The 26,603-nt window shown below is 36.8% G+C and overlaps 1 protein-coding gene across 6 annotated transcripts; it reads left to right on the top strand.

The window, feature by feature from the left end:
• Window positions 1–26,188, top strand: IMPACT (impact RWD domain protein). Of its 6 annotated transcripts, XR_010836773.1 has the most exons (12): window positions 1–178; window positions 1,262–1,390; window positions 2,391–2,443; window positions 3,846–3,908; window positions 11,153–11,238; window positions 15,565–15,687; window positions 17,554–17,651; window positions 19,746–19,819; window positions 23,218–23,308; window positions 24,039–24,060; window positions 24,636–24,770; window positions 25,699–26,188. XR_010836773.1 is itself a non-coding variant. In XM_059040929.2 (11 exons), the coding sequence occupies exons 1-11, from the start codon at window positions 143–145 to the stop codon at window positions 25,765–25,767; spliced, it is 957 nt and encodes a 318-aa protein (XP_058896912.1). In that variant the 5' UTR covers window positions 1–142; the 3' UTR covers window positions 25,768–26,188. The 6 variants fall into 6 exon arrangements, 5 of the variants coding, with proteins under 5 accessions (XP_058896912.1, XP_066870895.1, XP_066870894.1 ...); XM_059040929.2 differs by lacking the exon at window positions 24,039–24,060; XM_067014792.1 differs by lacking the exons at window positions 1–178; window positions 24,039–24,060 and adding an exon at window positions 365–440.
• Window positions 26,189–26,603: the final 415 nt, after the last annotated feature.

Genomic DNA, 26,603 nt, shown 5'->3' with positions numbered 1-26,603 from the left:
CGCTGCGTGGCCGGCTTGCGGTTCCGGGTCGGGCCGCGCTGCGGGCAGCGCTGCAGCCGGCGCTCGGCTCACAGTCGCGACGCCCCGCCCCCGCGCTCCGGACCTGGGCAGGCGGTGGCTGCTCGGCCGCTCCCGGGGCCACATGGCTGAGGGGGACGCAGGGAGCGACCAGAGGCAGGTGAGGCCCCGGCGGGGCGCCGACCTTTAGGCTCGGCTAGGCCTCGCCTCACCGCCCCGGGCTTCCTCGACCGAGGGGCCTCTTTCCGGGGCCGCCCCCGGTCTCGTCCGTACCGCCCGCGCTCGAGGCCGCGCCGTTCGCTCCGCCGCGTCCCATTGCCCCGGCGCTTGATCTCAGCGGATCGCTCTCGGGCCGGCCGCTTCCGGGCGTCGGCGCGCTGGGCCTGCCTCTGGCGCTGTCATCGTCAACCATCAGCACGCGAGTGAGCAGCTCCCGGCCGGAGGCAGAAACCCGGGTTCTGCTCCCCGCCCTGTCCCCGCCGGGTCACCTTGGACAGGTCACTTAAGAACCGTTTCTGCTTTCGCAAAACGGGCAATAATAACACAGACTCTGGAGTCACTGAACCTTCCTCCTCTTGGCGTTGAGCTTTCTCCAGCGCGTGGCTCACTTGGGCGCTCTTAAAGCTTTTCCTAATGCGCTATGAGGACAAAATGCGACGATACAAAGTTGAATGTATACTTTGTTTCCCATTTTTACCTTTAGGTCCGGTTTTACTCTTCTTTAAGCCGAAACCAAAAGAGTAATTTCTGAAATGTTTCGAGGGTTTGATGACCCAAAACCCCAACAGTCGCCCAGCCTCGTGCCCAAATTCAAAACAAAAACAGCGAAGGAGATAGCCAGTAGTAATATAGGGCGAATATAATAAGTAGCAATGCCACCAGGGAGTGGGGGCGTGGGGTTACCTTTTAAAAAGAGAAGGTGGAGCAGAGGAGTTAATGTTTATCCTTTCACTTGTAAACCTCACTGCAGGATATGGGAGTGCATGTGTATTTTGGCTTAGTAGTGGTCCAAAGCACAGTGATGTAGTAGCAAGGCTGGTGCCAGTCATTGCAATCGTGTCTGGTACCCAGAGAGTAGAACATGGTGACCGGCTGCTGAGAACGTTTGGTATCGTTCATTCAGGGATCCTTCATCCAAGATGGTGATGTTAAATACAAATACCTTATAAAGCAATAAGGAAAACTCAGGTTTTTAGGGTCGGTGCATTCTTTGACTTTTTTTCCCCCCATCATCCTCTTTCAGAATGAGGAAATTGAAGCAATGGCAGCTATATATGGCGAGGAATGGTGTGTCATTGATGACTGTGCCAAAATATTTTGTATTAGAATTAGCGACGATATAGATGACCCCAAATGGACACTTTGCTTGCAGGTATTTTTGCCCTTCTCTACAGCCATTTTCCAGTTACAATGCTGACTCTTGTATGATTGACTGCTATTGTATTCCTCTAATGATTATTCTTGTGTGACTTGTTCTGAATTGTCTTTTTGTTGTTGGGTTTTGTTAACGATTGATGATCTAAACATATGGGTAATTAAATCTCAGATCACTCTCAAGTAATGCTTTCAGAGATAGTCTCAATCTTTTCTCTCCCAATTATTTTATTTATTGAAGTGTTCTTAATGTACCATTGGCAGACTTGAGTTTCACTTCCTTTCACTATCCTGTACGTGTAATAGAAGAGAGTCTAAACCTGGGAAGATGACTAACATTTAAGAGGAAGAATAGGTTAGGTATTTAGATGGTTCATAGAGTAGATACTCATTTCTTTGTCAGTTGGGAATCAGTTGTAGTTAGGAGAAATGAAAACATCAGCTATGGCTTTCTATTTTAATGCTTATTCTTTGATGACTACCTATACTTCCAACGTAAAAGATGCCAAATTGAGTTTTTGTCAGTATTTGTTTTTATAGTAATACTGATTTGAAAAGAAATGTGCATGGTTCTTTATTGAGTGTTAGCTATTTAATGTATTTAATAGTGTCTGGTAGGATTTTTTTTTAAAATTTCTTAAGAAAAATATCTGGAACATGTTATAATGCCGCTCTTGCATTTGGGATTGGGGTATAATGCCCCCATTTCAGTTTTTCTTTTCCTTTTGTCTTCGTCCTCCCCACTTATTTTCTAATTTTCATTGCTTTTATACTTTCTCTGCAAATAATAAGCTCCTTCTTAAAAGATTGGCACCATCTTAACATGTTTAAGGCAGAAGCATAAATATGAGGTGGGAATTCTCTCCTGAAATTTAACTAAACAATGGTTTTGTTTCTTAGTTTGGCAAGTTAGAAACCTGTCCAATGACTGGCTTTATGAATGTTATTTTTGAGCCATGATGCAGTATAAGCAGATTTGTTTTTAAACTGCTTTTTAGGTGATGCTACCGAATGAATACCCAGGTACAGCGCCACCTATTTATCAACTGAAGTAAGCTATATTTCTACATTTATATTTTTTATAAAAAGATTATACTTTTCAAAGATTGTTTCTCTGTACTGTACATTGTGTTTATATAGACTACCTTATCAAAATGTATATAGAAATTAAAAACACCTTTTGGACTTGATGTAGAGCATTTAAATTTAAAAATTAAATTATGTAAAAACACTTTGAAGTTTGCCACTTAGTATAAAAGAGAATCAGAGGATCCACAGGGGGTAAAATAGCTACAGAATTGTCTTTAGAGACAGGGAGGGAAATCTTCCTCTTCAGACAGCTTAGCAGTCTAGAAACCTTGGCCTATAGAGTTGCTCCTAACCTGGTTCAGCTGACCTCGCCAGTTCCTTGACATGCCTCTGTGTAAGACAGCCTGCCTTCCAGGAATCGCCCATGGTGCTTGTGGTGCTTGTCCTGCCCTTGTTGTGGAGGAGCCATCTCAGCAGCCCAAGTGCAGTCTTAATGAGTCGTGACCTGTTGATTGCCAGTAACCTTTGATCCACCTTGCCTGCTTGACCTACTAAACTGTATAAACCTGTGCAGACAGAATTGCATTAAATCTCAATTACTAAAATTTTTACCTTCCAGTGGGATTGTCTTTTGTATGAGTGTTTTAAAACCATAGCGGTAAAATTTGCTATTACTCATGGTTCTGTAATTTTTCATTTTTATTGACAATGAAAGATATTATAGAATGCTTGTAAACATCTGTGCCCTTTTAAGAAAAAGTTGATTTTTTTTTTTACAGTCATGTGGCAACTGACTTATTTGTTAGAGTTGTTGTTGTTTTTTTTTTCCTTTTGCGTTACCTGGGCCTCTCACTGTTGTGGCCCCTCCCTTTGCGGAGCGCTCCGGACGCGCAGTCTCCGCGGCCATGGCTCACGGGCCCAGCCGCTCCGCGGCATGTGGGATCTTCCCAGACCGGGGCACGAACCCGTATCCCCTGCATCGGCAGGCAGACTCTCAACCACTGCGCCACCAGGGAAGCCCTAAAGTTGTTTTTGAGACACCAGTTAGAAAAAAATGGGAAGTCCTGATAGTGTGGCAAATACTGTGAATCTGGAAATTTAGATTCTGGAACCTCTTCTGCCACTTAGGTAAACTAGGGCAGATTTATGATATCCTATGAACTCCCCTGTTTTTTAAGCCATATTTTAATTAAATAGTAATGGTGTTGGCTTCATCATGGTTTTGGGGGAGGAATAAATGAATTAATGCCAATGAAAGCATTTTGGAACTGTATCGATTTATACAACATAACATAACATTTTGATGAAAATAGAAAAATTTTTAAAGTTAAATAAAACCAGTTTGTGATTAATCAGTATTTTTTCTTTGAGATATAAACACAATCTTTGAATAATCTTCTTTATTTTGTTTTATTTAATCTTAGTGCTCCTTGGCTTCAAGGGCAAGAACGTGCAGATTTATCGAATAGCCTTGAGGAAATATATATGTAAGTGATGGATGATTAAAAAAAATTCTATGAGTGACTCTATTGTTGGCCTTTGTTGGAATCATGATATGTTAGGGCCTTTTCTAAACTTTTTGTTAAGCTGCTTTTCCATTAACAAAAAGAATATACTTGAAAAATCCTTGAAAGATTGGTTGTATAATGTAATTTTTTATATACATTTGATATGAATTCTGCTCAGAAACAGAAATACACTATTATTTAGAACTAATAGCTATAAAGACACTTAGCCAGCTTGTGAAAGTAAATTCAGAGATACTGCTTTTATTTTGCTATTTTCATAGGCTATGTTGAATGAAACTGGTAACAGCAGAATCCTAAGCATAATTATTCAATAAACTACTGTATATTTTTAATGGTAACGTTCTTGTATTAGGCCGTAAGACTGAGAGTCTGTTGATATACTGTATTTTTCACTCTTTCATTCATTCAATAAGTGCTCTATGGCAGGCATTGTACTAGATCCTGGATATGCATAATTAGCAAAAACAGAAATGGTCCCTGTTTTCACTTAGAATTTGCAGGTAGGGGAGATATTGCTCATAACATTGTAAAAATGAATGTCACACTGCAGCTGTGATAAGTTCTGTAAAAGAAAGATATTAATATACAGTGCTAATTGAGTTTGAAAGAAGTGCTGACCCAGTCTAGGAGGTCAGGGATGGCTTGTTTGACTTAAGAGCTGAGTTACTTAAGTGAAGATAACTCCAGTGAAGGGCCACAGCATGTGCAAAGGCTCTCTGTCAATGAGTTTGGCACATGTCAAGATGCAACGTAATGGTGGTATTAAGTGGGAAAAGAGAGGGGAGGAGAGAAGGGAACATGGAAGGAAAATGACCTAGTGAGGTAGGCAGAGGAAGTTATGGAGAGTCCTGTAGGCCATGTTGAGGATTTTTGTCTTTATCCTAAGACCTTTGGGAAGCAGAGAAGAGTTTGAAGTGGTGTGATGCCGTGATAAGATTTTCATTTTGAAAACACCATTCTGTTTCTGGGTGAGAACTGATTGGAAGGGAGCAAGAATAGATGTGGGATATCAGGAGGCTAGGGAAGTAGTCCAGAGAAGACATTTCTTTGATTTGGGTTAATTTTAATGAGATACATTAATTTAGTACAACAAATAATGTTCTGGAACATCAGTTTTACTGTAATCCAGGAACTGGTAAGGATCGTCTTATATGTTGTAGGTGGCTACCCCATTTGGCACAGTGAGAGAACCCCGTTTGTATCTGTGGGATCTAGACCAGGTTTCTTTTCCTCACAGAATATTTAATTTTAAAATGCTATGTCTTCATGGAATTGATTCTATTTGTTCCTTCCTAGAGGAAGTGTGGTCTTCCTTGAGTTCCTAGGTTTACAGTTGACTCTGGAAGTAACCAAGAAATGGACATATCAATGGGAGAGGCCCCCATTTAGTGATCCCATCATCCTCAGCATATAAATATTACATGTTTTCTCAATGAAATGTTTTCTGATACCTGACCCTGATCTTACTGGCCACTCCACCTTTTGTGCCCCCAACAAACTTCTTTCTGTAATCTTTTATTTATGCCTATTTACCAATTTATCTCCCCTCTAAAGTAGAATAAGATAAATATACTGCAAATTTGCTCACCAATGATGTCATAATTATACATCTTACAGTCATTTTTCAGTTCTTACTTGACCTCTGTAACTTTTGGTGGTGTTGAACACTTTGTCTTCTTGAAAAATCTTCCAACACTGGCTTCCATCCTGTTAATCATATTCATCAACTAGATTTTTCTCCTATCTATGCACAATGTCACGCACTCTGAGATGGCTTCCCATCTGCCTTTTTTCTGCCCCAAAAGTGCCCCCCTTTATTAAGAGATACCCTCCTATAGGACAACTCGCTGTTCTCCCTAAGTAGTTCACTTGAGCTACTAGAGAATTAGGAAGGATCAGAAATAACAAAGGAGTTTGTTCTAAAGATAGGACATGGTTCATACTGTCTTGTTTATTAAAAACACTTGAAAATAACCCCAGTCCAGCAGTAGTATTTTCACACATGTGGTCTAAATAGAAATATACATTCTGTTTTTAAAAGTGTTGTGTGACAACTTTTAATCATATTTTCCCATAAAATCCCAGCAGGGGGCAATAAGTGAAAAACACTATTAGTCATTGAAAATTAAACATTAAATGTATGGATATAGTTCTTAATGTTTACAGTTTCATTATGTTCTAAATATTGTAACATTATCAAGATTTTCATATTTATTTGGCATCATTTTGAATGCTAGATTTTATTTTTGCCTAGATAAGAAGATGAACTATATTTTTTCTTATGTAAGGAGGGACGAAGTCTGAAAACAGTCTTTCCAGTAAACATTTTTTGAGTATCTTCTATATGCTCGCACTCTGTTAGGAGTTTGGAATTTAAAAATTAATATAGAATAATTATGTACCAACACAATATAGTGACAATTACTGAGAGGTTTGGACCAAATGCTATTGTTTTTAGAGGTCTCTGGGCATGTGGTAAGGTTGTAAAGGAGGGTTCCATTTTGAAGGTGACCTTTGGGTGTGGTGTTAGGCAGGTGATCAGAGGGGGAGAGATTTTCTGATAGAAGGAACTGCATGAGCAAAATCATGTAGGTGTGAAGCAACCTGGCATCTTCAGAGTTCAGCAGATAGTTCAACATGCCAGGGATAGAAATTGAGATAGGTGTAAGAAAAAAGAACCTGTAAGCTGGTAAGGAGTTTGGGCATTATCTTGTAGACTGTAGGCATTTTAGGCAAGGGAGTGATGTAATGAGATTTGTGTGGCAGTGTAGAGGTTGGACTGTGAAGAGTTTGAAGTGAGGGTCACCATAGGAAAAGCAGTCAGTAACTAGGAGGGAGATAGTGGAGACCTTTATTAAGGCAACAAGAATGCAAGAGAGAAGAACGGTCAGTTAAAGAAGTACTTAGAAACATAAACTAGGATTTGGTGATTGTGTAGATGTAGACTCATTTGCTTATCATACCTTATTTTTGTTTAAACATTTTACATATGGATATTTTGAATATATGAAAATAGTTTAATAAAACAAAAGGAAAATAACAGATTTAAAAATACTTTGAACATTATACTAATTGGTGTTAAGAGAAAATGAAAAGGATTAAAATTTTTTTAATTTGAATTTATGATAGTCCATTTCAGCACTATTTAATTTAAATCCAAGAAAATGATTAATTTCCCACAGCTCTTCACATTCTGATGTATCATGAAGTCTTAGGTTTGGAACTTGGAGAGTGAGGCTTGTCAAAGCAGAAAGTGCACCAGACCAAATTAAACAGGCAAGGAAGACTTTCTTCAAGACTATTGCAACAGGGGAGAGAGGCAGAACTCAGTCTGAACTCAACTTCCTGAAACAAATGGCAGTATGGTTTTTAAGGGCTGGGATGAGCTGTAGAAAAGTACTGGGGGATGCTGGGGGGAGGATGATCAAGTGAGAGTGTCCAGCACATTAAGTTTCTTCCTGAGTTTGCAAGTGTGTTTCTCTGTGATTAGGCTATCTCTGTTTGCAAATTGTGGCTCATCAGGAGTTAAGCCCCTACCAGCCAACAGAGACTGGGAGATAGGGCACTGTCTTCATTGATGACTACATTTCAAAAGAATGGCTCCCAGGTCCTTGAGAAAGACACTCCTAGGTTCTAACACTGACAGAACTTCTAAAAAGGTGTCCATAATTCCAGAGGAGCAAAGGAAGAATTTACAGGACAAGTTTTGTAAAGAAAATGCTCTAAGAAGAGAGAGGTCAGGACCTAGAGTCAGGAAGCTCAGCCTGTCTGAAGTTTAGTCAAGCTGATGTTAAGGCTGTCTTTGTCAGGCTTCTGGAGTCAGTTTTTGAAATAGTGTGACCTCTTTCTCATCTGTAAAATGAGGATAAAAGAATAATATCATTGTAAGGATTAAGTGACATAATCCATGTAATGTATTTTAGCACTATATAATAGCAGCTCTCAATTTTGTTGTTCTTGTTAGAAGAATCGTCTCATCCAGTTTTGTCATTTTGAAAGTGAGATGATGGAAACTCAGATCAAGTGATTTGTCTAAGGTCACACAACTTAGTAGTACATTGTAGTGAATAGCTTAACCCTTAAGTCAACAAATATAAATATTAGAAAATTAAAGATACAAAAATTAGAGCCACAAGTAAAAAAAGAGTCACAAGTAACTTGACTTTTGTTTTGATCATTCTGAATTGGATAAGTTATTTAAGTGTATTTAATCGCAGTATATCTCAACTAAAATATCAGTTTTTAATCCAAGTTGATCTTTTATTCAATTTGAAACAAATTTTGTTCTAGGCTTTTTATATTCAGCTACTTTACCATAACTTAATTTCATAAATAAAAGCTTAGCATCTCACCCTATAATGAGTAGTTCTCAGATTTTGTACCAATTCTTAGGATTCAGCTGACTTCCTCAAGGACCATTGGGTGAGGGGAAGAAGGGCATAGGAGGGAAGACTACAGCTTCTGTCTGTTTCTGTGAGAGATTTCATTACAGCAAAGGCAAAAGTTTGAAAACCACCAAATCCTAGTCTGTAGTTAAAAGATATGAACAATCAACTATACTTGAATCAAAAAAAAAAAAAAAGATACGAACAAACTATTGTCATGAGAGAAAACACAAATACAGCAGTAATAACAACAACAATAAAAACACCCAAACCACCATCAGTGATAAATTTGGGGGTCCAAGGGAACAAATAATTTAATTTTCATTTTCTTTAGGAAACCTTTCACATCTACTACAACTTCCTTAAAATGGATTTCAGTAAGTCTAGTTAAATACTAGGGAAGAAGGAAGCATTTAATAAATGATTATGGACAGAGTGCTGTTGTATATTGTTCTGCAGGAAGCCATGGGCCAGAGGAGAGGAAATTTGGAGTTAAGGTTTAATTTCTTTATTATTAGGAAAAATTACTTATTAATTGTGAAAATTCTTTCAAGGTGTTTTCCATTGTCCCCTGCCCCCAATAGTCCCCTAACAACAATAACAACAAATCTGAATGTGAATATATATTCACAGAGGGATGATTTTCCTGTCTCAAAGGGTGGTTATGAATGAGGATTAAATGAAGTAACAAAGCATTTTCTACGTCTTATATAGTAGGTGTTCAATACACACTGGATATTAGTGCTACTATTTTGGTGATGATGATGTGATGAATTAAATAGAATGAGATTAGGGGATGGAGAGAATTATATATAAAACCATACAGTTGTAAGGATAATAACTGTAAACACTGAGACAGGGGATCCCGTTTTCTCATTCACTACCATACCCCCAGGGCTGTACATAGTACTTGGTGTATAGGCAAGGCCCTTAAAGATCTGTTGAGTGAATTAAGATAGGTCCACTTGAAAAGAGACTACTTTTGTAAAGTAAGGCAAGATGCTGTAAATCTGTTTTATAGGTGAGGAAACTGAGACTCAGAGTTCAAGTGTCTTACTTGCCTAAGGACACAGCTGCTTGATAGGAGAGCAAAACGCAGTGGGCGACCTGAGCTTTGGAGTAAGTCTACATTCACTTTCTGGCTCTGGACTTCTTACTGCTTATTGTCTTAGACAAGTTAATTGATCTTTCTAGGTCTGCTTTCTCATCTGTACAATGGGGAAATAAAACCTATTCTATTAGACAATTATGAGCATTAAATGTGTTGATATATATAATGTACTTTGGGGCTTAGTATATACTCAATACATTTTACCTTTCTCTGTCTCTATACCTCTAAATCTTTTATTGAGAAGAGAGGATGGGGGTAGGAATTGTTTAAAAGAAACTCAACCAACATTCTCAGTTTTTTAAAACCTTTCCAATTGACTTGCTCTCTCTAAATAAGACAGGTTGCCAAAGAACACGGAGGATTGTTTTAGTACTCAGGAGTTGTGGGTGAGATGGGAGGGTTTGAGGATACAGAATTATTTGAAAACAGTGTTGTTTTCTACTGTAATCTTGTTTTAAAAGTTTCCTTTGGGTGCTGATGAGTGGTGATAAAAAGATGATGGTTTCAAGAGCAACTGTTAGAGGAAGGAGGTAAGGTGTTATGAAGTAGTATGATGATTTCTTTAAACACACTTATTAAAACTTATCTAAAATTAGTGTCATCTCCTAAAGAGTAGACACTTGGGCCTTTATTTTATTGCTGTTGCCATCATTTAACATAATGCTATGGACATGAACTATGACATGTTCTTTTTCTCGATGAGCCTTTGAGATGGATTTAATTATCTGAGGCAGCCAGACAGCTGTTTGGAACCAAAATGAATCAATTTGGTCAATAGAATATTTTGTCCAAAACAAAATAAGAATATAAAGTTTTCCATTGATTGTCTTTTAAGTCTTGTAAATTGGCTTTCTGAGGGAGTTTCTCAAATGCTTTGTATTCTTATTTGTTGAAATAAGTACATTAAAAAAGTGGTTTGAAATTGTTCAAAAAGTTTAGAAAAGCAAGCAATGACTGGGCATCAATACTACAATTATATTCACTGACAGAAACTAAATCATATTTATATCTATCTTAATTCATCCAGTTTAAGTTCAGAAATTTTCTTTCCCCTTTTTGGTTGCAACTCTTCTACTTATTTTAAGTGAGCAATGTTAGTTTTAATTTGGGAGCCAGTTGGAATTTTTAATGTTGATGTATTAAATATTCATCCACAAATCTTAGTAAATTGCATGTTTTTATAAATTCCTCTTTAAAAGGCACGGCTAGGGAATTCCCTGGTGGTCCCGTGGTTAAGACTTAGCTCTTTCACTGCAAGGGCCTGGGTTCAGTCCCTGGTCGGGAAACTAAGATCCCACAAGCTGCACGCTACAGCAACCCCGCTCCAAAAAAAGGGCACGGCTAGATTGCATATAATTTCTTAGATTGTAAATATGTCTATATTTTCTTGAATTTGAGAAGGAAATTTTGTTAACACCTTTATTGGAGTATAACTGCTTTACAATGGTGTGTTAGTTTCTGCTTTACAACAAAGTGAATCAGTTATACATATACATATGTTCCCATATCTCTTCCCTCTTGCATCTCCCTCCTTCCCACCCTCCCTATCCCACCCCTCTAGGTGGTCACAAAGCACCGATCTGATCTCCCTGTGCTATGCGGCTGCTTCCCACTAGCTATCTATTTTACATTTGGTAGTGTATATATGTCCATGCCACTGAGAAGGAAATTTTTAATAATAGTTTTTTCCCCTGAATTTTGTTTAGACAGAATATTGGTGAAAGTATTCTTTACCTGTGGGTGGAGAAAATAAGAGATGTCCTAATACAAAAATCTCAGATGACAGAACCAGGTAGGTTTGCTCTTTTAATTTACAGTAATTAAATTTTCATGTAGATATTTTCATTGAAACTTTTAATGAAAATCTGTATGCTGTTTTGTTTTTATATGATAAAATATGTTTCACTGCAAAGTTCTTTACTCATGTAAATATGGTTATTTCTTTCTATAAGCTTTAGCCTCCTTGGTTTCATATTACTATAAACTCATAGAAATAGAATTTTATGGTTAAAGAACTTGGGTCAAAAATCTTTGCTTTCTTTGACTATTGTTATGGTAATATGAACCATGTAACATTCTTCATGAATTATTGGACTACATAAGTAAGACATTAGATTCAAATGAGTGTAGTGTTTATAGAAAAAGAACTTTGGAAAACACACTGACCAGTATTTAAGATATAAAAATTGACTTTGAAAGTTGATTTTTTAATTGAGGTAGAATTCACATACCATGATTATTCACTCTTTAAAATGTATAATTCAGTGTTTTTTAGTTTATTCCAAAGTTATGTAACCATCACCACTATATAATTTCAGGACATTTGAAAATTGAAAATTGATATTTTGCTCTATTATTATAGTTTTATTGAATCTTAATATACAACAACATAGAAATTTCTTATGTTTTCTATTTACTTTGCTAGTCTTTGTTCCAGTTACTACAAAAGCCCTTTGAAGAAGAAAATTACTAAGCCTGATTTTATTTCCAAATAGAGTTTTATTATTATCACTGATAGAATTATTTTCAATTTGGGGAGAAGAGGGATTTAAAAAAATAAAAACCAACCCAATAGTCTATTTACTAATTCTTTTTTTTTTTTTTTTTTTTTTTTTTTTTTTTTTTTTTTTTGCGGTATGCGGGCCTCTCACTGTTGTGGCCTCTCCCGTTGCGGAGCACAGGCTCCGGACGCACAGGCTCAGCGGCCATGGCTCACGGGCTTAGTTGCTCCGCGGCATGTGGGATCTTCCCGGACCAGGGCACGAACCCGTGTCTCCTGCATCGGCAGGCGGATTCTCAACCACTGCGCCACCAGGGAAGCCCTTTACTAATTCTTAGAAGGTTATTTACACGGAACCAATTTTTAAGGATTCCCTTACCAAAATCAGTATAGATTTAAAGTTGATAGAAATATATATTTTTTCAGAACATTTTACTATTTTTCTATAAAAGCAAATGTTTTTACTGCTTCCATTAAAATCAAAGAGATAAATGGTCTGAAGATATTCTGATCATGGGACAATATTTTTTGAAGTATTTTCCTTGACTTTTTATGATTCATGTTCTGATTTTGCAGCATTTCAGGGCCTCTGAGAAGAGTTTTGAAACCTCAAAACAAAAATTGAGTTTTGCCAATCCACCATTCTAGAGCGTGGGATAATTGCAAAAATGGAATATAAGCAAAAATTTAGGACTCCAAAAAGCTTGGAATCACTGAACTATTAGGAAATTTTTAAAATTATTGATCTTAAAATGGTATTTTCCCTTTCCCACCTATGTCTATAATTTAGTTTAGCCACACTTCAGACTTTTGAGTTATTGATTTAGGTTGTATAATTTATAATTTGAAAAAATTTTGTTTGGAATTTTTTAATTAGAAATTTTCTAGACTTCATATTAAAACGGAAGGTTTAATAATTCTAAGAATGAATAAGGGTATAAGCTAGTGATCAGGATATCTCATGAGAATTTTCTTCTCCAGGGTACCCACTTGACAAGTAATTTATTTTTATTTTACTATTAATCTTCAGTACATATATATTCTTTATTATTTCATTTTTTCTACTATAGAAATGTGAAATTTTAAAAAAATTATTTATTTTTGGCCACATTGGGTCTTCATTGCCGTGCGTGGGCTTTCTCTCGTTGCTGCGAGCGGGGGCTACTCGTTGTTGTGGTGCACGGGCTTCTCATTGTGGTGGCTTCTCTTTTTTTATTATTATTATTATTTATTTATTTTTGGCTGTGTTGGGTCTTCGTTCTGTGCGTGGGCTTTCTCCAGTTGCAGCGAGTGGGGGCCACTCTTCATTGTGGTGCACAGGCCTCTCACTGTCGCGGCCTCTCCCGTTGCGGAGCACAGGCTCCAGATGCGCAGGCTCAGTAGTTGTGGCTCACAGGCCTAGCCGCTCCGCGGCATGTGGGATCTTCCTGGACCGAGGCACGAACCCGTGTGCCCTGCACTGGCAGGCGGATTCTTAACCACTGTGCCACCAGGGAAGCCCGTGGTGGCTTCTCTTGATGTGGAGCATGGGCTCTAGGCATGAGGGGTCAGTAGTTGTAGCTCACGGGCACTAGAGTGCAGGCTCAGTAGTTGTGGCATACGGGCTTAGTTGCTCCACGGCATGTGGGATCTTCCCGGACCAGGGCTCGAACCCATGTCCCCTGCATAGGCAGGTGGATTTTTAACCACTGCGCCAACAAGGAAACCCCAGAAATGTTAAATCTTGAAGTAATTATATACTATTTACACTTTTAAAAAATTCTGAAATAATTTTAGACTTACAGAAAAGTTGCAAAAACAGTAGAAATAGGGGCTTCCCTGGTGGCACAGTGGTTGAGAGTCCGCCTGCCGATGCAGGGGATATGGGTTCATGCCCCGGTCCGGGAGGATCCCGCGTGCCGCGGAGCGGCTGGGTCCATGAGCCATGGCGGCTGAACCTGCACGTCCGGAGCCTGTGCTCCGCAACAGGAGAGGCCACAGCAGTGAATGAGAGGCCTGCGTACCGCCAAAAAAAAAAAAAAAAAATGGTAGAAATAGCTGTTATATCCCTCACCCTGCTTTCCCTAGTAACATCTTACATAACCATATTATAATTATAAAGAACAGAAAGCAAACATTGGTATAATAGTAACTAAACTAAAGAGCTTATTCAGATTTCACTAAGTTTTCCACTAATGTTCTTTCTGCTGTTCTAGAATCCTGTCTAGGGTTCTTTGTTGCATTTAGTTGTTATTTCTCCTTACTCCCTTTTAGTCTATAAATAGTTCCCCAGTCTTTGCTTCACTTTTTTTTACTTTTCATGACCTGACACTATTTTGTGGAATGTCCCTCAATTTGAATTTGTCCATTGTTTTCTCATGATTGGAGTAAGATTAGGCATTTTGGCAAGAATATCACAGAAATGATATTGTATCCTTCACAGTGTATTATATCAAGGAGCTAATGATATCAATATGCTTTATTAATGGTGATATTTACCTTGATCCCTTGGTTAAGGTGGTATCTGCCAAATGTTTCCACTGTAAAGTTACTGTATTAATCAAGTGTTCTCCAGAGAAACAGACCAATAAGGTGTGTGTGTGTGTGTGTGTGTGTGTGTGTGTATTATAAAGAGAGAGGAGGAGGGAAGGAATGGTTGCGGGGGGAGAAGGAGGGAGAGAGAGAGGGATTGATTGATTTTAAGGAATTGGCTCACGAGATTATGGACACTAGCAAGTCCAAACTCTGCAAGGTAGGCTGACAGCCTGGAGACCTAGGGAAGGAATTATATTGCAACTCAAGTATGAAGGCTGTATGTTGGCAGAATTCCCTCCTTCTCTGGGGAGGTCGGTCCTTTTTCTTTTAAGATCTTAACTGGAGTCTCACTTGCATTATGGAGGGCAGTCTGCTTTACCCAAAGTCAACTGATTTGAATGTGAATTCCATTCAAGAAATACCTTTACAGAAACATCTAGAATAGTGTTTGACCAAATATCTGTGTACCATGGCCTAGCCAGGTTGATATATAAAATTATCAGTTACTGTCTTTCCCTTTGTAGTTGATAAGTATCTTGGGGGCGATACTTTGAGGCTATGCTAATACCCTATTCCTCCTTAACTTTAACCTACTGATTTTAGTATCCATTAGCCTATCTTATCAACAGTATTTGTAAACAATATGGTGTTGTAACAATATGGTGATTTTCATTTCCTTCTTTCCTTCTTGCTATGATTAATTGGAATTCTATTCTGAGAACAAGATGTCTCTTTTCCACATTTATTTATTTGATTACTTATATTAGTATGAACTCATTTTATTTCATGAGTTAAAATTCCATACTATCATTATTTTGTTGCTCAAATTGTTCCAGGTTTGGCCTTTAGGAGAGCTCTCAGGTAGGCTCCTGTGTTCTTTTTATAAGCTTCCATTGTTTTTTGAACATTTCTTTACTTTCTGGAATCATAAGATATTCCAGGCTCATCTTGTATTTTCCTTGTCCCAACCCTGGAGTCAACCACCTCTTGTAGGAGCCCTGGTTCCTTCTGTTGAAGACTGGTGTTTAGAGACCAAGACTAATGGTTTTTTAGTGTAATTTCTTACTGTCTTATGATCACTCATCATGTCTCATATCCACATAGGCCCAGACGTAAAGAAGAAAACTGAAGAGGAAGATATTGTATGTGAAGATGATCTCATTTTAGCATGTCAACCAGAAAATCCAGTTAAAGCATTGGATTTTGATGTCAGTGAAAATCGAACAGGTATAATGTTATTAGTTTATTTTGAGGAAAGTGGGATGGTAGCATTATGAATGGAATTTCTATACCATTTGGAATGGTATAGAAGTTTAGTAAACTCACATTTTAGGAAATTCTTATTAATTTGTAGAGAATTGGGTTATTTTTTTCCCATCTCCTGGCCATTTTGGTGTTTGCTAGGTCTATCAGAATGGTGAGGAAAAAAATAGAAATTTACTTTTTTCTTTTTTTTTGCTATTTATCTAGAGTTTTGAATTAGTGGTGAGAGAAATTGAAACTAAGAAAAGCTGTGTGAATATTTTCAGTTCACATCCTGCTTTTATATTTTTACTTTGAAATCCTTAGCTGTCTACTGATAGCTCAGAGTTAAATTTTAGTTTTTGCTCACAAATATAAATACAATAATTGAAGGTACAACCACTGAATTAAAGCTAGTGAAATGCCTTTAGGATTTTAGTTTTTGCTTAAGCAAATTTGTTCCATGATAAAGTAGTATTCAGCTTATGGATAGGTTGATGTGATAAATCAGCTCTATATTTCTATCAGAAAGTATGTTCCATTTTAGTATTTTAAAATTTTGAATGATATAGTCAGTTTCCTCAAGTCTCTTACAAAAACATGATAGACCAGAGGGAATGTTCATTCTCTTTGAAGATAGGGAGTTCCCTATGCCATTATACAGTAGCTTTTAAACAGTAAATGAAAATTTAAAATTCTTGCATAGTGTCTCAGGATTAGTGGAAGGGGACAAAGAAGCCGCGAATGAGTGGGGAAGAACATCCAGGATACCTGCTCCTTTTTCACTCTAAGTAGTTCCCATTTTATTCGTACACATATTTGCAGATTTGGCATAGGATGTCTTTTGGGAAAGAAGATCCACTATTAAAAGAAAAAGAGTGAAAATCATAGTCATAATAAATCGCATCCAATTCCTATTGACCTTAGTAGCGTACTAGTGCAGTGGTCACAGTCTGTTCAAGAAGAGAACGTTACTGGGGGAAGGAAGAACATCCTGCATAAACCTGGCTTCTCATCCTAGTCCTGCCACAAACCAGTGCAGTGATTTTGGGCAAGTTATTTAAAGTGCTCCAGAAATATTTTTACACATGTTACTTGAAGTGTTTCATCATTTATAAAGCAAACTGACTTGGTAAGATTCAACAGATCAGTGAATAGAAGTAGAAAAAAATTAAATTCTTTTTTTCTGAATAACTTTCCATCCTAAATGAGGCAGATGCAGCAGCTAGGATGGTTGGTAAGTTTCTCATCTAAGTTAAGGGTAAAATTAATGGTTCTTAAGCTTGTTTAAAAGGCAGAATAACTGGAAATCACAGTACTCGATGGAATACCAATTTGGTGTACTATTGATACATTTAATTCAATCCTATGAAGTAGGAACAGTTTTATTAGCAGAAGACATTATATTACAGCTATACAAAATAAAGTCATAGATTTCCCAACCCAGAGGTCCATCAGCAGTAAAAAGAATAAATACTCCATATTAGCAGCTGTCAATCTTTTTGGTCTCAGGACCCCTTTTTACTCTTAAAAATTAGATGTTATACCAACTTATACAACTGAAATAGTCCAGGATTTGAGTCCCAACCTACCATTTCCACTGGGTGACCTTAGCAAGTGAAAATCATTTATAAGTCAAGTAGTTTTATCTTAATGTACAATATATTAGGAAACTTTTTACTTAAAATTATAATTTAATTTTAATAGACAACCAGTATTTGTTATTTGAGTTGATTTGCCATATAATTTACATCTCTTTCCCAACTCCCCCCACTATACCATTGCCAATTTTTCAGTAGTTGAAGGTAAGAATTTAAAATATAAAAGTAATATAATTCTTTAAATTTATAGAAATAGAAGAATTACCTCCGATTGATCATGGCATTCCTATCACAGACCGAAGAAGTACTTTTCAGGCACACTTGGCTCCAGTAGTTTGTCCCAAACAGGTAAACTTACTGTGTCCAGTTCACTTTGATGTTGTTTTACCAAAGTAATTCAAGCAAATGGTTTTGCAATAATATCTTTGTTTTTACTATTATGTTTAATTTTCATGCAAGATAAAAATTATTTGCTAATTTTCTACTTCCAAGTTATTGGGAATCATGGAATATTTGTTTCTGTTTATCACTGCTTTCAAAATTGTATCCAGACTCTGATTAGGACTTAACTCTCCAATGGATTTTCAAAGAAGAAAAACCCATTGTGGTGGTGTAGAAAATTATGATGCTTAATATCAATAGCTTATTGAAAAATTATTTGTCTTATCATGTGGGAGTTCTATAAAACCTAGCCTGTTCTACTGTTGCCCGAGTAAGGGGACAGTGGACAGACTGGTTGAGCCCAGTCTTCCCAACCTGAATTCCTTTTTCTTTCTGCTTCCTGATTTTAGGTGGCCTGATATCCACCAAAGGATATTATATGGGAAAATCTTCAGTCAAAAATAGTACTCCTAGGTCTTTGTCTTTCTCAGTCTCTTTTCAGCAGAATCATTGTCTTCTTCCTTGCTGCTATAATCTAGCCTTAACTTTATTAATGTAAGAGACAATTTCAGTACACCTGTAAAGTTAAATTAACCAGAAAAGTCTTACTAGCTTAGCATAGGTTTTAAGCATTGGTCTCTTCCCTTTGGTCTCTCCAAATTCTTCTAAAGCCCTGACCTGTAGGAATACACTTTTTTGCACCAGGCTGCCTTTTCACTCTCTTTTAGTCTCTGGAAGAGGAAGTTCTTTCCTTCATTGATTTGTGGTCAAAATAACAGATTTTGGTGCAAGCTTCTGGGCTTTTCTCTCAGGAACCCTATTTTGCCCTTGGCCATTGCTCATAATCTTGTTGCCAGGGTCCTCCTTAGACATTCCATTCTGAATCTCTCCATACTGGATCCTTTTTCCATTTCTGATTGTAGTCACTTAGACTTACAGGATCATAATTTGTGAGAGCTGAAATAAATCTGAGAGGTCAGTGTCTACTTTACTGATCAGGAATCTGGGAGTCTGAGAAGCACAAGATTGTACAATTTCTGATCCAAATTGGTCTCTGTATCTCCAGCTTAGTCTTCCTTACCTCCAGTATTTCTTCTATGCCCCTTGCCAACTACCTTTCTAAAAGATCTGACCATGTGTCACTCCTTCCCCACATAGCCAATAATCTTTGCTGATTTCCATTGGCTACAAGGAAAAAATCTAAACACATTATACAAGGACCTTTGTGATAAGACCCTACTTTAATCATTCTGATACATCTTCTATCATCTCATTCATACTCTAAGGTAGAGCTACATAAAACTATTGGTCACTTCCTGAACCTTTCTCTTTTATGTCCCTGCTAAGGTTGACAGATAAAAAACAGAATAGCTAGCTAAAATTGGAATTTCAGATAAACTTTATTGCATAGGCCATATTTATAATAAAAAAATTTGTGGTTTATCTGAAGTTCCAATTTAACTAAGCATCGTTTATTTCTGCTTACTAAATCTGGTACGTTTGTACATGCTGTTTCCTCTAAATGGAATGGCTTCTTCTTGCCCCACACCACTCTTCCATTTTGATGCAGAACTGTCACTTATCTTTCAAGACTTGGCTCTTGCTGCCTCCTCTATGAACCTTATTTGACTCCCAGAGAGAGTTTTGGTTTTATAACATTTGGAACATACCATTATTCTGTACCTGTCACTTTGGTAAGTTTTCAGAGCTCATTTCTAGAAATTCTTATATTTTCATTTAAATTTCTCTATACAGTATGGGGAAAATTTCTTATATACAAGTACCTTGGACATGGTTACTGCTTAGATATTTGTTGATAACTGGTGGTCAAAAATACCAGGTCTATCATTTTTGTACCAATTAGAGTACCAGTGTTTGCCCCTAAAATGAGGAGAAAACTTTGGAAATGGCTTTTTCAGAATGTAGTTGAGTCTAAATAAGTCCTGTTAATTTCACTACAATAGTATATACATCAATATGCTTTAAGGTTTTTTTTAGCATTTATTTACAGAGCAAATTAAAAGTATACATTAGTTTATTTACATTACTGCTGTTTTTAAGGTGAAAATGGTTCTTGCCAAATTGTATGAGAATAAGAAAATTTCTAGTGCCACCCACAACATCTATGCATACCGGTAAGTGATCATCACAATTTTAGGAATGTGCAGTTTGTAAAAAATGGGGGAAGGGACTTCCCTGGTGGCGCAGTGGTTAAGACTGCGCTCCCAATGCAGGGGGCCTGGGTTCAATCCCTACTCAGGGAACTAGATCCCACATGCATGCATCAACTGAGAGTTCGCATGCCACAACTAACGAGCCAGCGAGCCACAACTAAGGAGCCTGCCTGCCACAACTAAGACCCAGCGCAACCAAATAAATAAATATTTTTTTTTAATGGGGAAAACTGATGCATAATTTTAAAAAACAACAACTATTATATGTTTTTTTTCCACTGTAAAAGTAATAATCGTGTGGAATATTTGGAAATGGCAGAAAAAAAGAATCAGAGGAAAAGTTAACCATTTCTGCCATTAAATGTAACTGATATTGTGAAATATTTTCTTTTTTTAATCTTTTCAATGCTTTATTCTAGTATCAAAATTTTTCTGTAATGTAACAAAAGCATTTTTCCATGTTATAATTGCTTTATAAACATTATTTTAATGGCTGTATAATATTTGTTTGAGGCTCCATACCACAATTTTTTTTAACCATTTCCTTTTTGTTTTAGTTTTTCATTTTTTCTAAGTATTATAAAGAATAGTCCCATGAACATCTTTGTGTACTTTTTGCATTATTTCCTCAGGATAGGTTCTGGTTGTTTCATATTCTTTTTTGAAATGAAACAGAAGTATAATTAAAAAGGAAAAAAGAATAGATTCCTAGAAGTAGAATTATCAAAAACATAATTTAAACTCTTGATACATACTGCCAAATTTTTTCTAACGTTTTTCTTTTAAACCAATTTATGCAGTGAATTAAGACTGCTTCTTTCACTACATGTCTTTTAGTTTTGAGTACGAAGGTTTAATAGAAATCTGCTGATTTGTTAGTAAAGAGATGAAGGGTATATTTTTAAAATATGCAAATTAGTACAGGCTTACAGAACATAGTTTAGGACTAAAATAAATCAGAATATAGATATAGGAATTTGGTGCAAATTTAAAATGTGATTAAGACGATTTGTAAAATCTAGGCTATCTAAAACTCAATCTCAAAAAAATTTCTCACTTTGGATGGGTGAGTTTTTAATATTACTAAGTCACATCCCTTTAAGTGCCCAATCTTACCAATAAAACTATTAATTATATAATTGCCTATTTATTAGAGTATCACTACACAGAATTTTGGTGTTTTCTTAGTGAGTTAGGGTCATCAGTATAAAAATGAGAGATTAGACTGTGCTTGGTCTCAGTGATTAGAATGTGCTGTAAAAGTATTAATAGGTACTATTCATTCGTCCCACGTGTTTGTTGAGGGCCTTCTCTGTGTCATGTGCTTTACATAAGTTAAATCTAATTATTTCAGCAACTGTTCCACTGTAAGAAGGTTAACTTTTTCAAAATCACATAGTCGTTAAGTGGTAGAGCTGAATTTGAGAATCTAATTTCATTTATCTCTATCTTATTCCTACATGGCCATGTTGGCTGCACCTTCAGTAGTTCCTGGACATGATATTGATCTTAAGTTGTCAAAAAGTTAAATAATCTGCTGGATACGCTATTTCAGGCCCCAGATTTTTGTTTTTTTAAGTACTTGAGTATTTTTGCTAATTAATGGGTGATCAGTTGTCACTTCTTACAAATGTCAGCATGACTGCATGTAGCAGCCCCTCCAACTCACCCCCTTATATAATTGATGCTTGGGAATGAAGGAGCTTAGCTTGTCAGAATTGTGTGTCAGATAACAATAAAAAGGCATAAAGTGGAGGCTTGAAGGACTCTACTGGGAGTTAAAGAAATAACTTTATTTGGTACATGGACTTTGTGTTGTGTATTTTGAATGCTTAGGGTCCTTTTAAGGTTACTTCCTGGTTCTGGGGCTGTGTTCCTGCTTTGGAGTTATGGGGCACTCATCAGGCTACTGGTAAACACAGCTATTGGATGCTGCATCATTATCTTCCTGGCATGTGAGGAAAGGGTTAGTGAAAATGTCCATGGTATTTCCTTTTTTTTTAAACCTAACAGTACTGATTTATATACTCAGATTTCTTCATTTGTTCTATAAAGTCAACCCCAGAATCCTTTTTGCCTTAAATTTGCCATATAAAATTTTGTTTAATAGTACTAACTTTCTTTTCTTCAAATGAGGCCAACTCTAAATAATAGTAGAGCTTGGTCATAGTAGGTGGGTAGTAAATATATACTGAGTGAATGAATGAATAGATGGTTTGGTGAATGGAAAGATGAATGAATCAATAGGATTGCTATAATAAAATTAATATAATTGACTTAGGTGTATTGATAAGGTAGTATTTGGCTTTTTGTCACCGTAACTGGAAAGATATCTTTGCTATATTTGCCTAGTCCTAGATGGTACCATTTGTAGGGGCCTAAAAAATACACTAGATGGCATACCTTAACTGGCACTGTTTTCTTTTTATAACTCACACTTATTTGCCAAGCTTATTCATCTACAATGTAGCCCATGCTAACTTTCTAGATAATTTAAATGGGTAAAAATACCATGATTTATCTCTGATATTGATAACTATCCAGGGGGAAATAACAGAGAAAAATAAATCTTATAATTCTTAGAATGGGGAAAATAGATAAATGCTTGGTGGCTAGAATAAGATGTTAGGAAAGTATAAAATATTAACTTATGTTGGTTTTATCACCTCCATCTTTTTTATATACTTTTTGTCTCTTTCACTGGAGTTTAGGCTTTTGATGACAGGAGTTCACCACTTATTTTTTTATTTTTTCCGGTACACGGGCCTCTCACTGTCGTGGCCTCTCCCATTGCGGAGCACAGGCTCCGGACGTGCAGGCTCAGCGGCCATGGCTCACGGGCCCAGCTGCTCCGCGGCATGTGGGATCCTCCCAGACCGGGGCACGAACCCGTATCCCCTGCATTGGCAGGCGGACTCTCAATCACTGCGCCACCAGGGAAGCCTACCACTTATTTCTTTTATACCATTTCATAGCTCCTATTTTGTGCCTATAATGCTTATATACAGTTTATTCTCAATAAACTTTTTTAGTGACTATTCTCTATAATCTCAGCTTCAAGATTAAATGAAGTGGAGGAAGTGTCAGATGTGTAAACTCACCTTCCCATAATTGTAGCATTTCTGATTTAAAGGAGGTACCCTTGATTCCTAGCTTTCCAAAATATAAAAAGTTAAGCATACTGGATAGGAAATCGTCAGTAAAAATATAGCTAATTTATAGTTCAATAAAGATTTTTTTAAAACAAGTATGCTGATTTTGGAAGTAAATTGATGGCAACAAATATGAAGGAGTAACTTTTATTATTGAATACAATATTTCAAGGTTTTAAAGTGTAACACTGTCACGTGTATTTCTAGAATATATTGTGAGGATAAACAGACCTTCTTACAGGACTGTGAGGATGACGGGGAAACAGCAGCTGGGGGGCGTCTTCTCCACCTCATGGAGGTGAGTGTGAGTTAAACCCTGTTAATCCTGTTCTATGAACCATAAAATTTCTCAACAAAATTCATTCCTAAATTCCATTTAGGAATAAGTAAATCAGTTAGACTATATTACATGAGATAATTTGGTTTTATTAGTAGTTAGTTTTTAAACATCGATAGATAATTTTAACCCCTGAATGTGGGGCAGAAAGCAAAAGGTTAATAACGAGTGCTGTGCTTTCAAGCTCTTTCAGTCCGTAGACAATAGAAGATTATCTTCAGTTCTGGAAGAACTTATCCTTTTTGTTTCATGACAATTTCCTTTCCTCTATTTTCTCTGTTCTGTCTTTGCAGAACTCCTGCTAGTTGGATATTGGACTTCTGGATAGATCCAGAAGGTTTCTTTTTTTATTAAGTTATCCATCTCATTGCCTTATGTTCTAAGACATTTTCTTGACGGTCTTCCAAAATTTCTATCAAATTAAAATTTTTTTTAGCAACCATGTATTTAATTTTCAAGAGTTCTTTCTTGTTCTCTGTTTTTCCCTTTTCATAGTGTGCTGTTCTGCTTTTATGGATACAATATCTTCTACAGTTTTTCTGAGTATACTAATTAGAGTTTCTTTTTTTAGATGTTTTCTTCCTTAAATTTTTCCTGGTCCATTTTAGTTTGTTTATCTTGTCCTTTCTCTTTCATGCTGCTGGATTTTCTTCATCTGTCTGGTGATCATTGATTGTTCATTAATTTTAAGAATGGATTGTTTTTTCCCTAAGGTAGTTGCTATAGTTTCTTCTGCTATTGTATGTGGAGGTTTGTTTTCTAACCAGGCCCTTTCCTTGATAGAAACTCTGTGGGGGTCAGGCCTGTAGACTGATGGGCTTCACGTTAAGGGCAGCGTTTGACAAATGTCAAACTGAGGAAGACCTTACTGGTAGGCACTAGTGATTACTCATGCAGCCCCAGTTCTCTCTAGCTGTTTTGTTCAGAAGCAGGTTTTGTGTTGTTGTTTGACCTAGGGGTAAAAAACTGCCTAAGCTAAGCCATTCTGGTTGAAGTCACCAAGAACTGGAATCCCACTGCATGATCTCCCCTTCACTCTGCCTGGTGGTCCCCAAGTTTGCAGTTCAAGGACACTGTGGAGCACAGTGTTTGTTTTCCAAATTCCCTTCTCATTCTAACATTCTGTCCCCTGAATTGTTATAAATCGCACTCTGCTTACTCATGGTTCTGCCATTAAAGTCGGGGAAATTTTATGTGCAATTTTATGTATGGGTTTTTTCATTTTCCTTTAAAACTCACATCTGTACCTGTCTATATTTGTATGTAATTATGCTTCTGAAAATAACAGATTTTGAATGTGAGAAATGTCATGGTGGTGGTATCACGCTGGTATGGAGGGATTTTGCTAGGACCAGATCGCTTCAAACATATCAACAACTGTGCCAGAAACATTCTAGTCGAGAAGAACTACACAAGTTCACCGGTAAGTGGTTACTGATATTATATCTAGAGAGTTTCTCACCACTGCCTGTGAAATTTAAAAAGAAAATTAAGAGTGAAGCAGAACGAGTGAGGTGCATTAGAAAAACCTTTGGACTAGGAAACTGGAAGCTTAGGTTTTAATCAGAACAGTGTGATTGACCAGTTGTGTGACCATGGGAGGATCACTTCATCTCTTCAAACCTTAATTTTGTAGATTCATGGAGTTTTATAAAAACCTAAAAGACCAGTTAGTTTCCACTCCCTAAAATTGAGACCCATAGAAGTTGTAGCTAATGTTACAGTAAACTGGATAGTCTTTAAACATCTATAAAATTCTAACATTCTCTGTTAGTGTCAAAGTGTATCCCCTTTCCCCTGGCATGCCTTTAGATGCCTTCTTTCTTTATACTTCGAGTTTTTTTGTCTCGTATTTCAGATATGTTCATATCTATTTTATTTAAACTTTGCTGCCTTACTTTGGAAAATGAACAGTGGATTAAATAGTATTGAGAGGAATTCCTTGGCTGTCCAGTGGTTAGGACTTTGCACTTCCACTGCAGGAGGCATGGGTTCAATCCCTGGTGAGGGAAGTAAGATCCCACAGGCCACACAGTGTGGCCAAAAAAAAATACACACACACACACAAATAATTTAAAAAATAAACTTATAAATAATATTGAAATTACTCAAACATTAATCTGTTAGATAACTGAGATAAATGAGTGTTTTCTTTGATTATCCTTGATTGTTTTGGAAATATTAAAATAGACTATAAATGAAAGAGCCCTGTAAAACAGAAAGATGGTACATATGGAAGTAATTATACTTTCACTATTATACATATTCTATATGACTAGATTTAAGAGTCCTAAGCTAGTACCTTCATATAAATGTAGGAAGATAACTACATTGATTTATGTCTTTTTCAGGAGGAATCATCTAAGACTTTGGGAAAGAACAAAAAAGTAAGAAAAGACAAGAAGAGGAGTGAACATTAATACCTGAAACTGTATGAAAGGTTAATTTGCCTATAATCGTATACAAATTCCACAGTCATCAAGGAATATGTTGTGCAGAGAGAGAATCCTGGACTGTTCAAGTCAGCCAATTCATTGTGGACACCAATATTATCTTTTCTTCTTTGGTTATATCATCTGCCAAAAATAGAGAACTTGTGGTATTTTCATGAGTGTTTCAGGCTGATTTAGAAGGATTAATTTGAACTTAATCACCACTTCATATAATTTTAGGAAGGTAACAGTTGCCCAGGGCAGTACCTGAATTAACTGTCCATTTCATTACATGTCAAGTGCCTTTGTTAGGTGGGGAAGAAGTGTCTCTAGAGGAATATAAATACCTGATTTCTTGTCATTGGGATTCTCGTTTTGTTAAATGAATATTACCTTTTACTGCTCTTTACTGCTCCATATGGCTTATTGAAATAGGGGCTCATTGAAGATTGATCTTAGAGAGTTTCTTCTTGTGATTTTAGTTCATAAGTATGTCACCTTTCATTTTATAGTGCTCATGGAGTGATGGATTAAGTGAAAATCCAGGAGTATCCATCTGCAGTTATGTGCTGAAGTGATAATTCATCTAACAGATTCGTTAGCATAAGTGTTATGCCTCAGTTTCTGTTGCAAATTGGTGATTGTGAAATTTCAAAAAGTGATTTTCTAATCTCTACTTTTTTTGTTTAATTCTTGTACTGTTAAGCAATAAATATGGTGTGCCAGTAGTCTCCTCCCACCGCCGAAATGTGTTGGTGTAATATTCTGGTTTCTTTTAACAACCTGGAAGTACTTTCTTGTGATCTTCATTGAGAAATTAGAAC

This window comes from Kogia breviceps, chromosome 15 (genome assembly GCF_026419965.1).
Source record: "Kogia breviceps isolate mKogBre1 chromosome 15, mKogBre1 haplotype 1, whole genome shotgun sequence".
NCBI lineage: Eukaryota > Metazoa > Chordata > Mammalia > Artiodactyla > Physeteridae > Kogia > Kogia breviceps.
The sequence above is the reverse complement of the archived record's forward strand: the minus strand, read 5'-3'. Positions and strand labels throughout refer to the sequence as shown.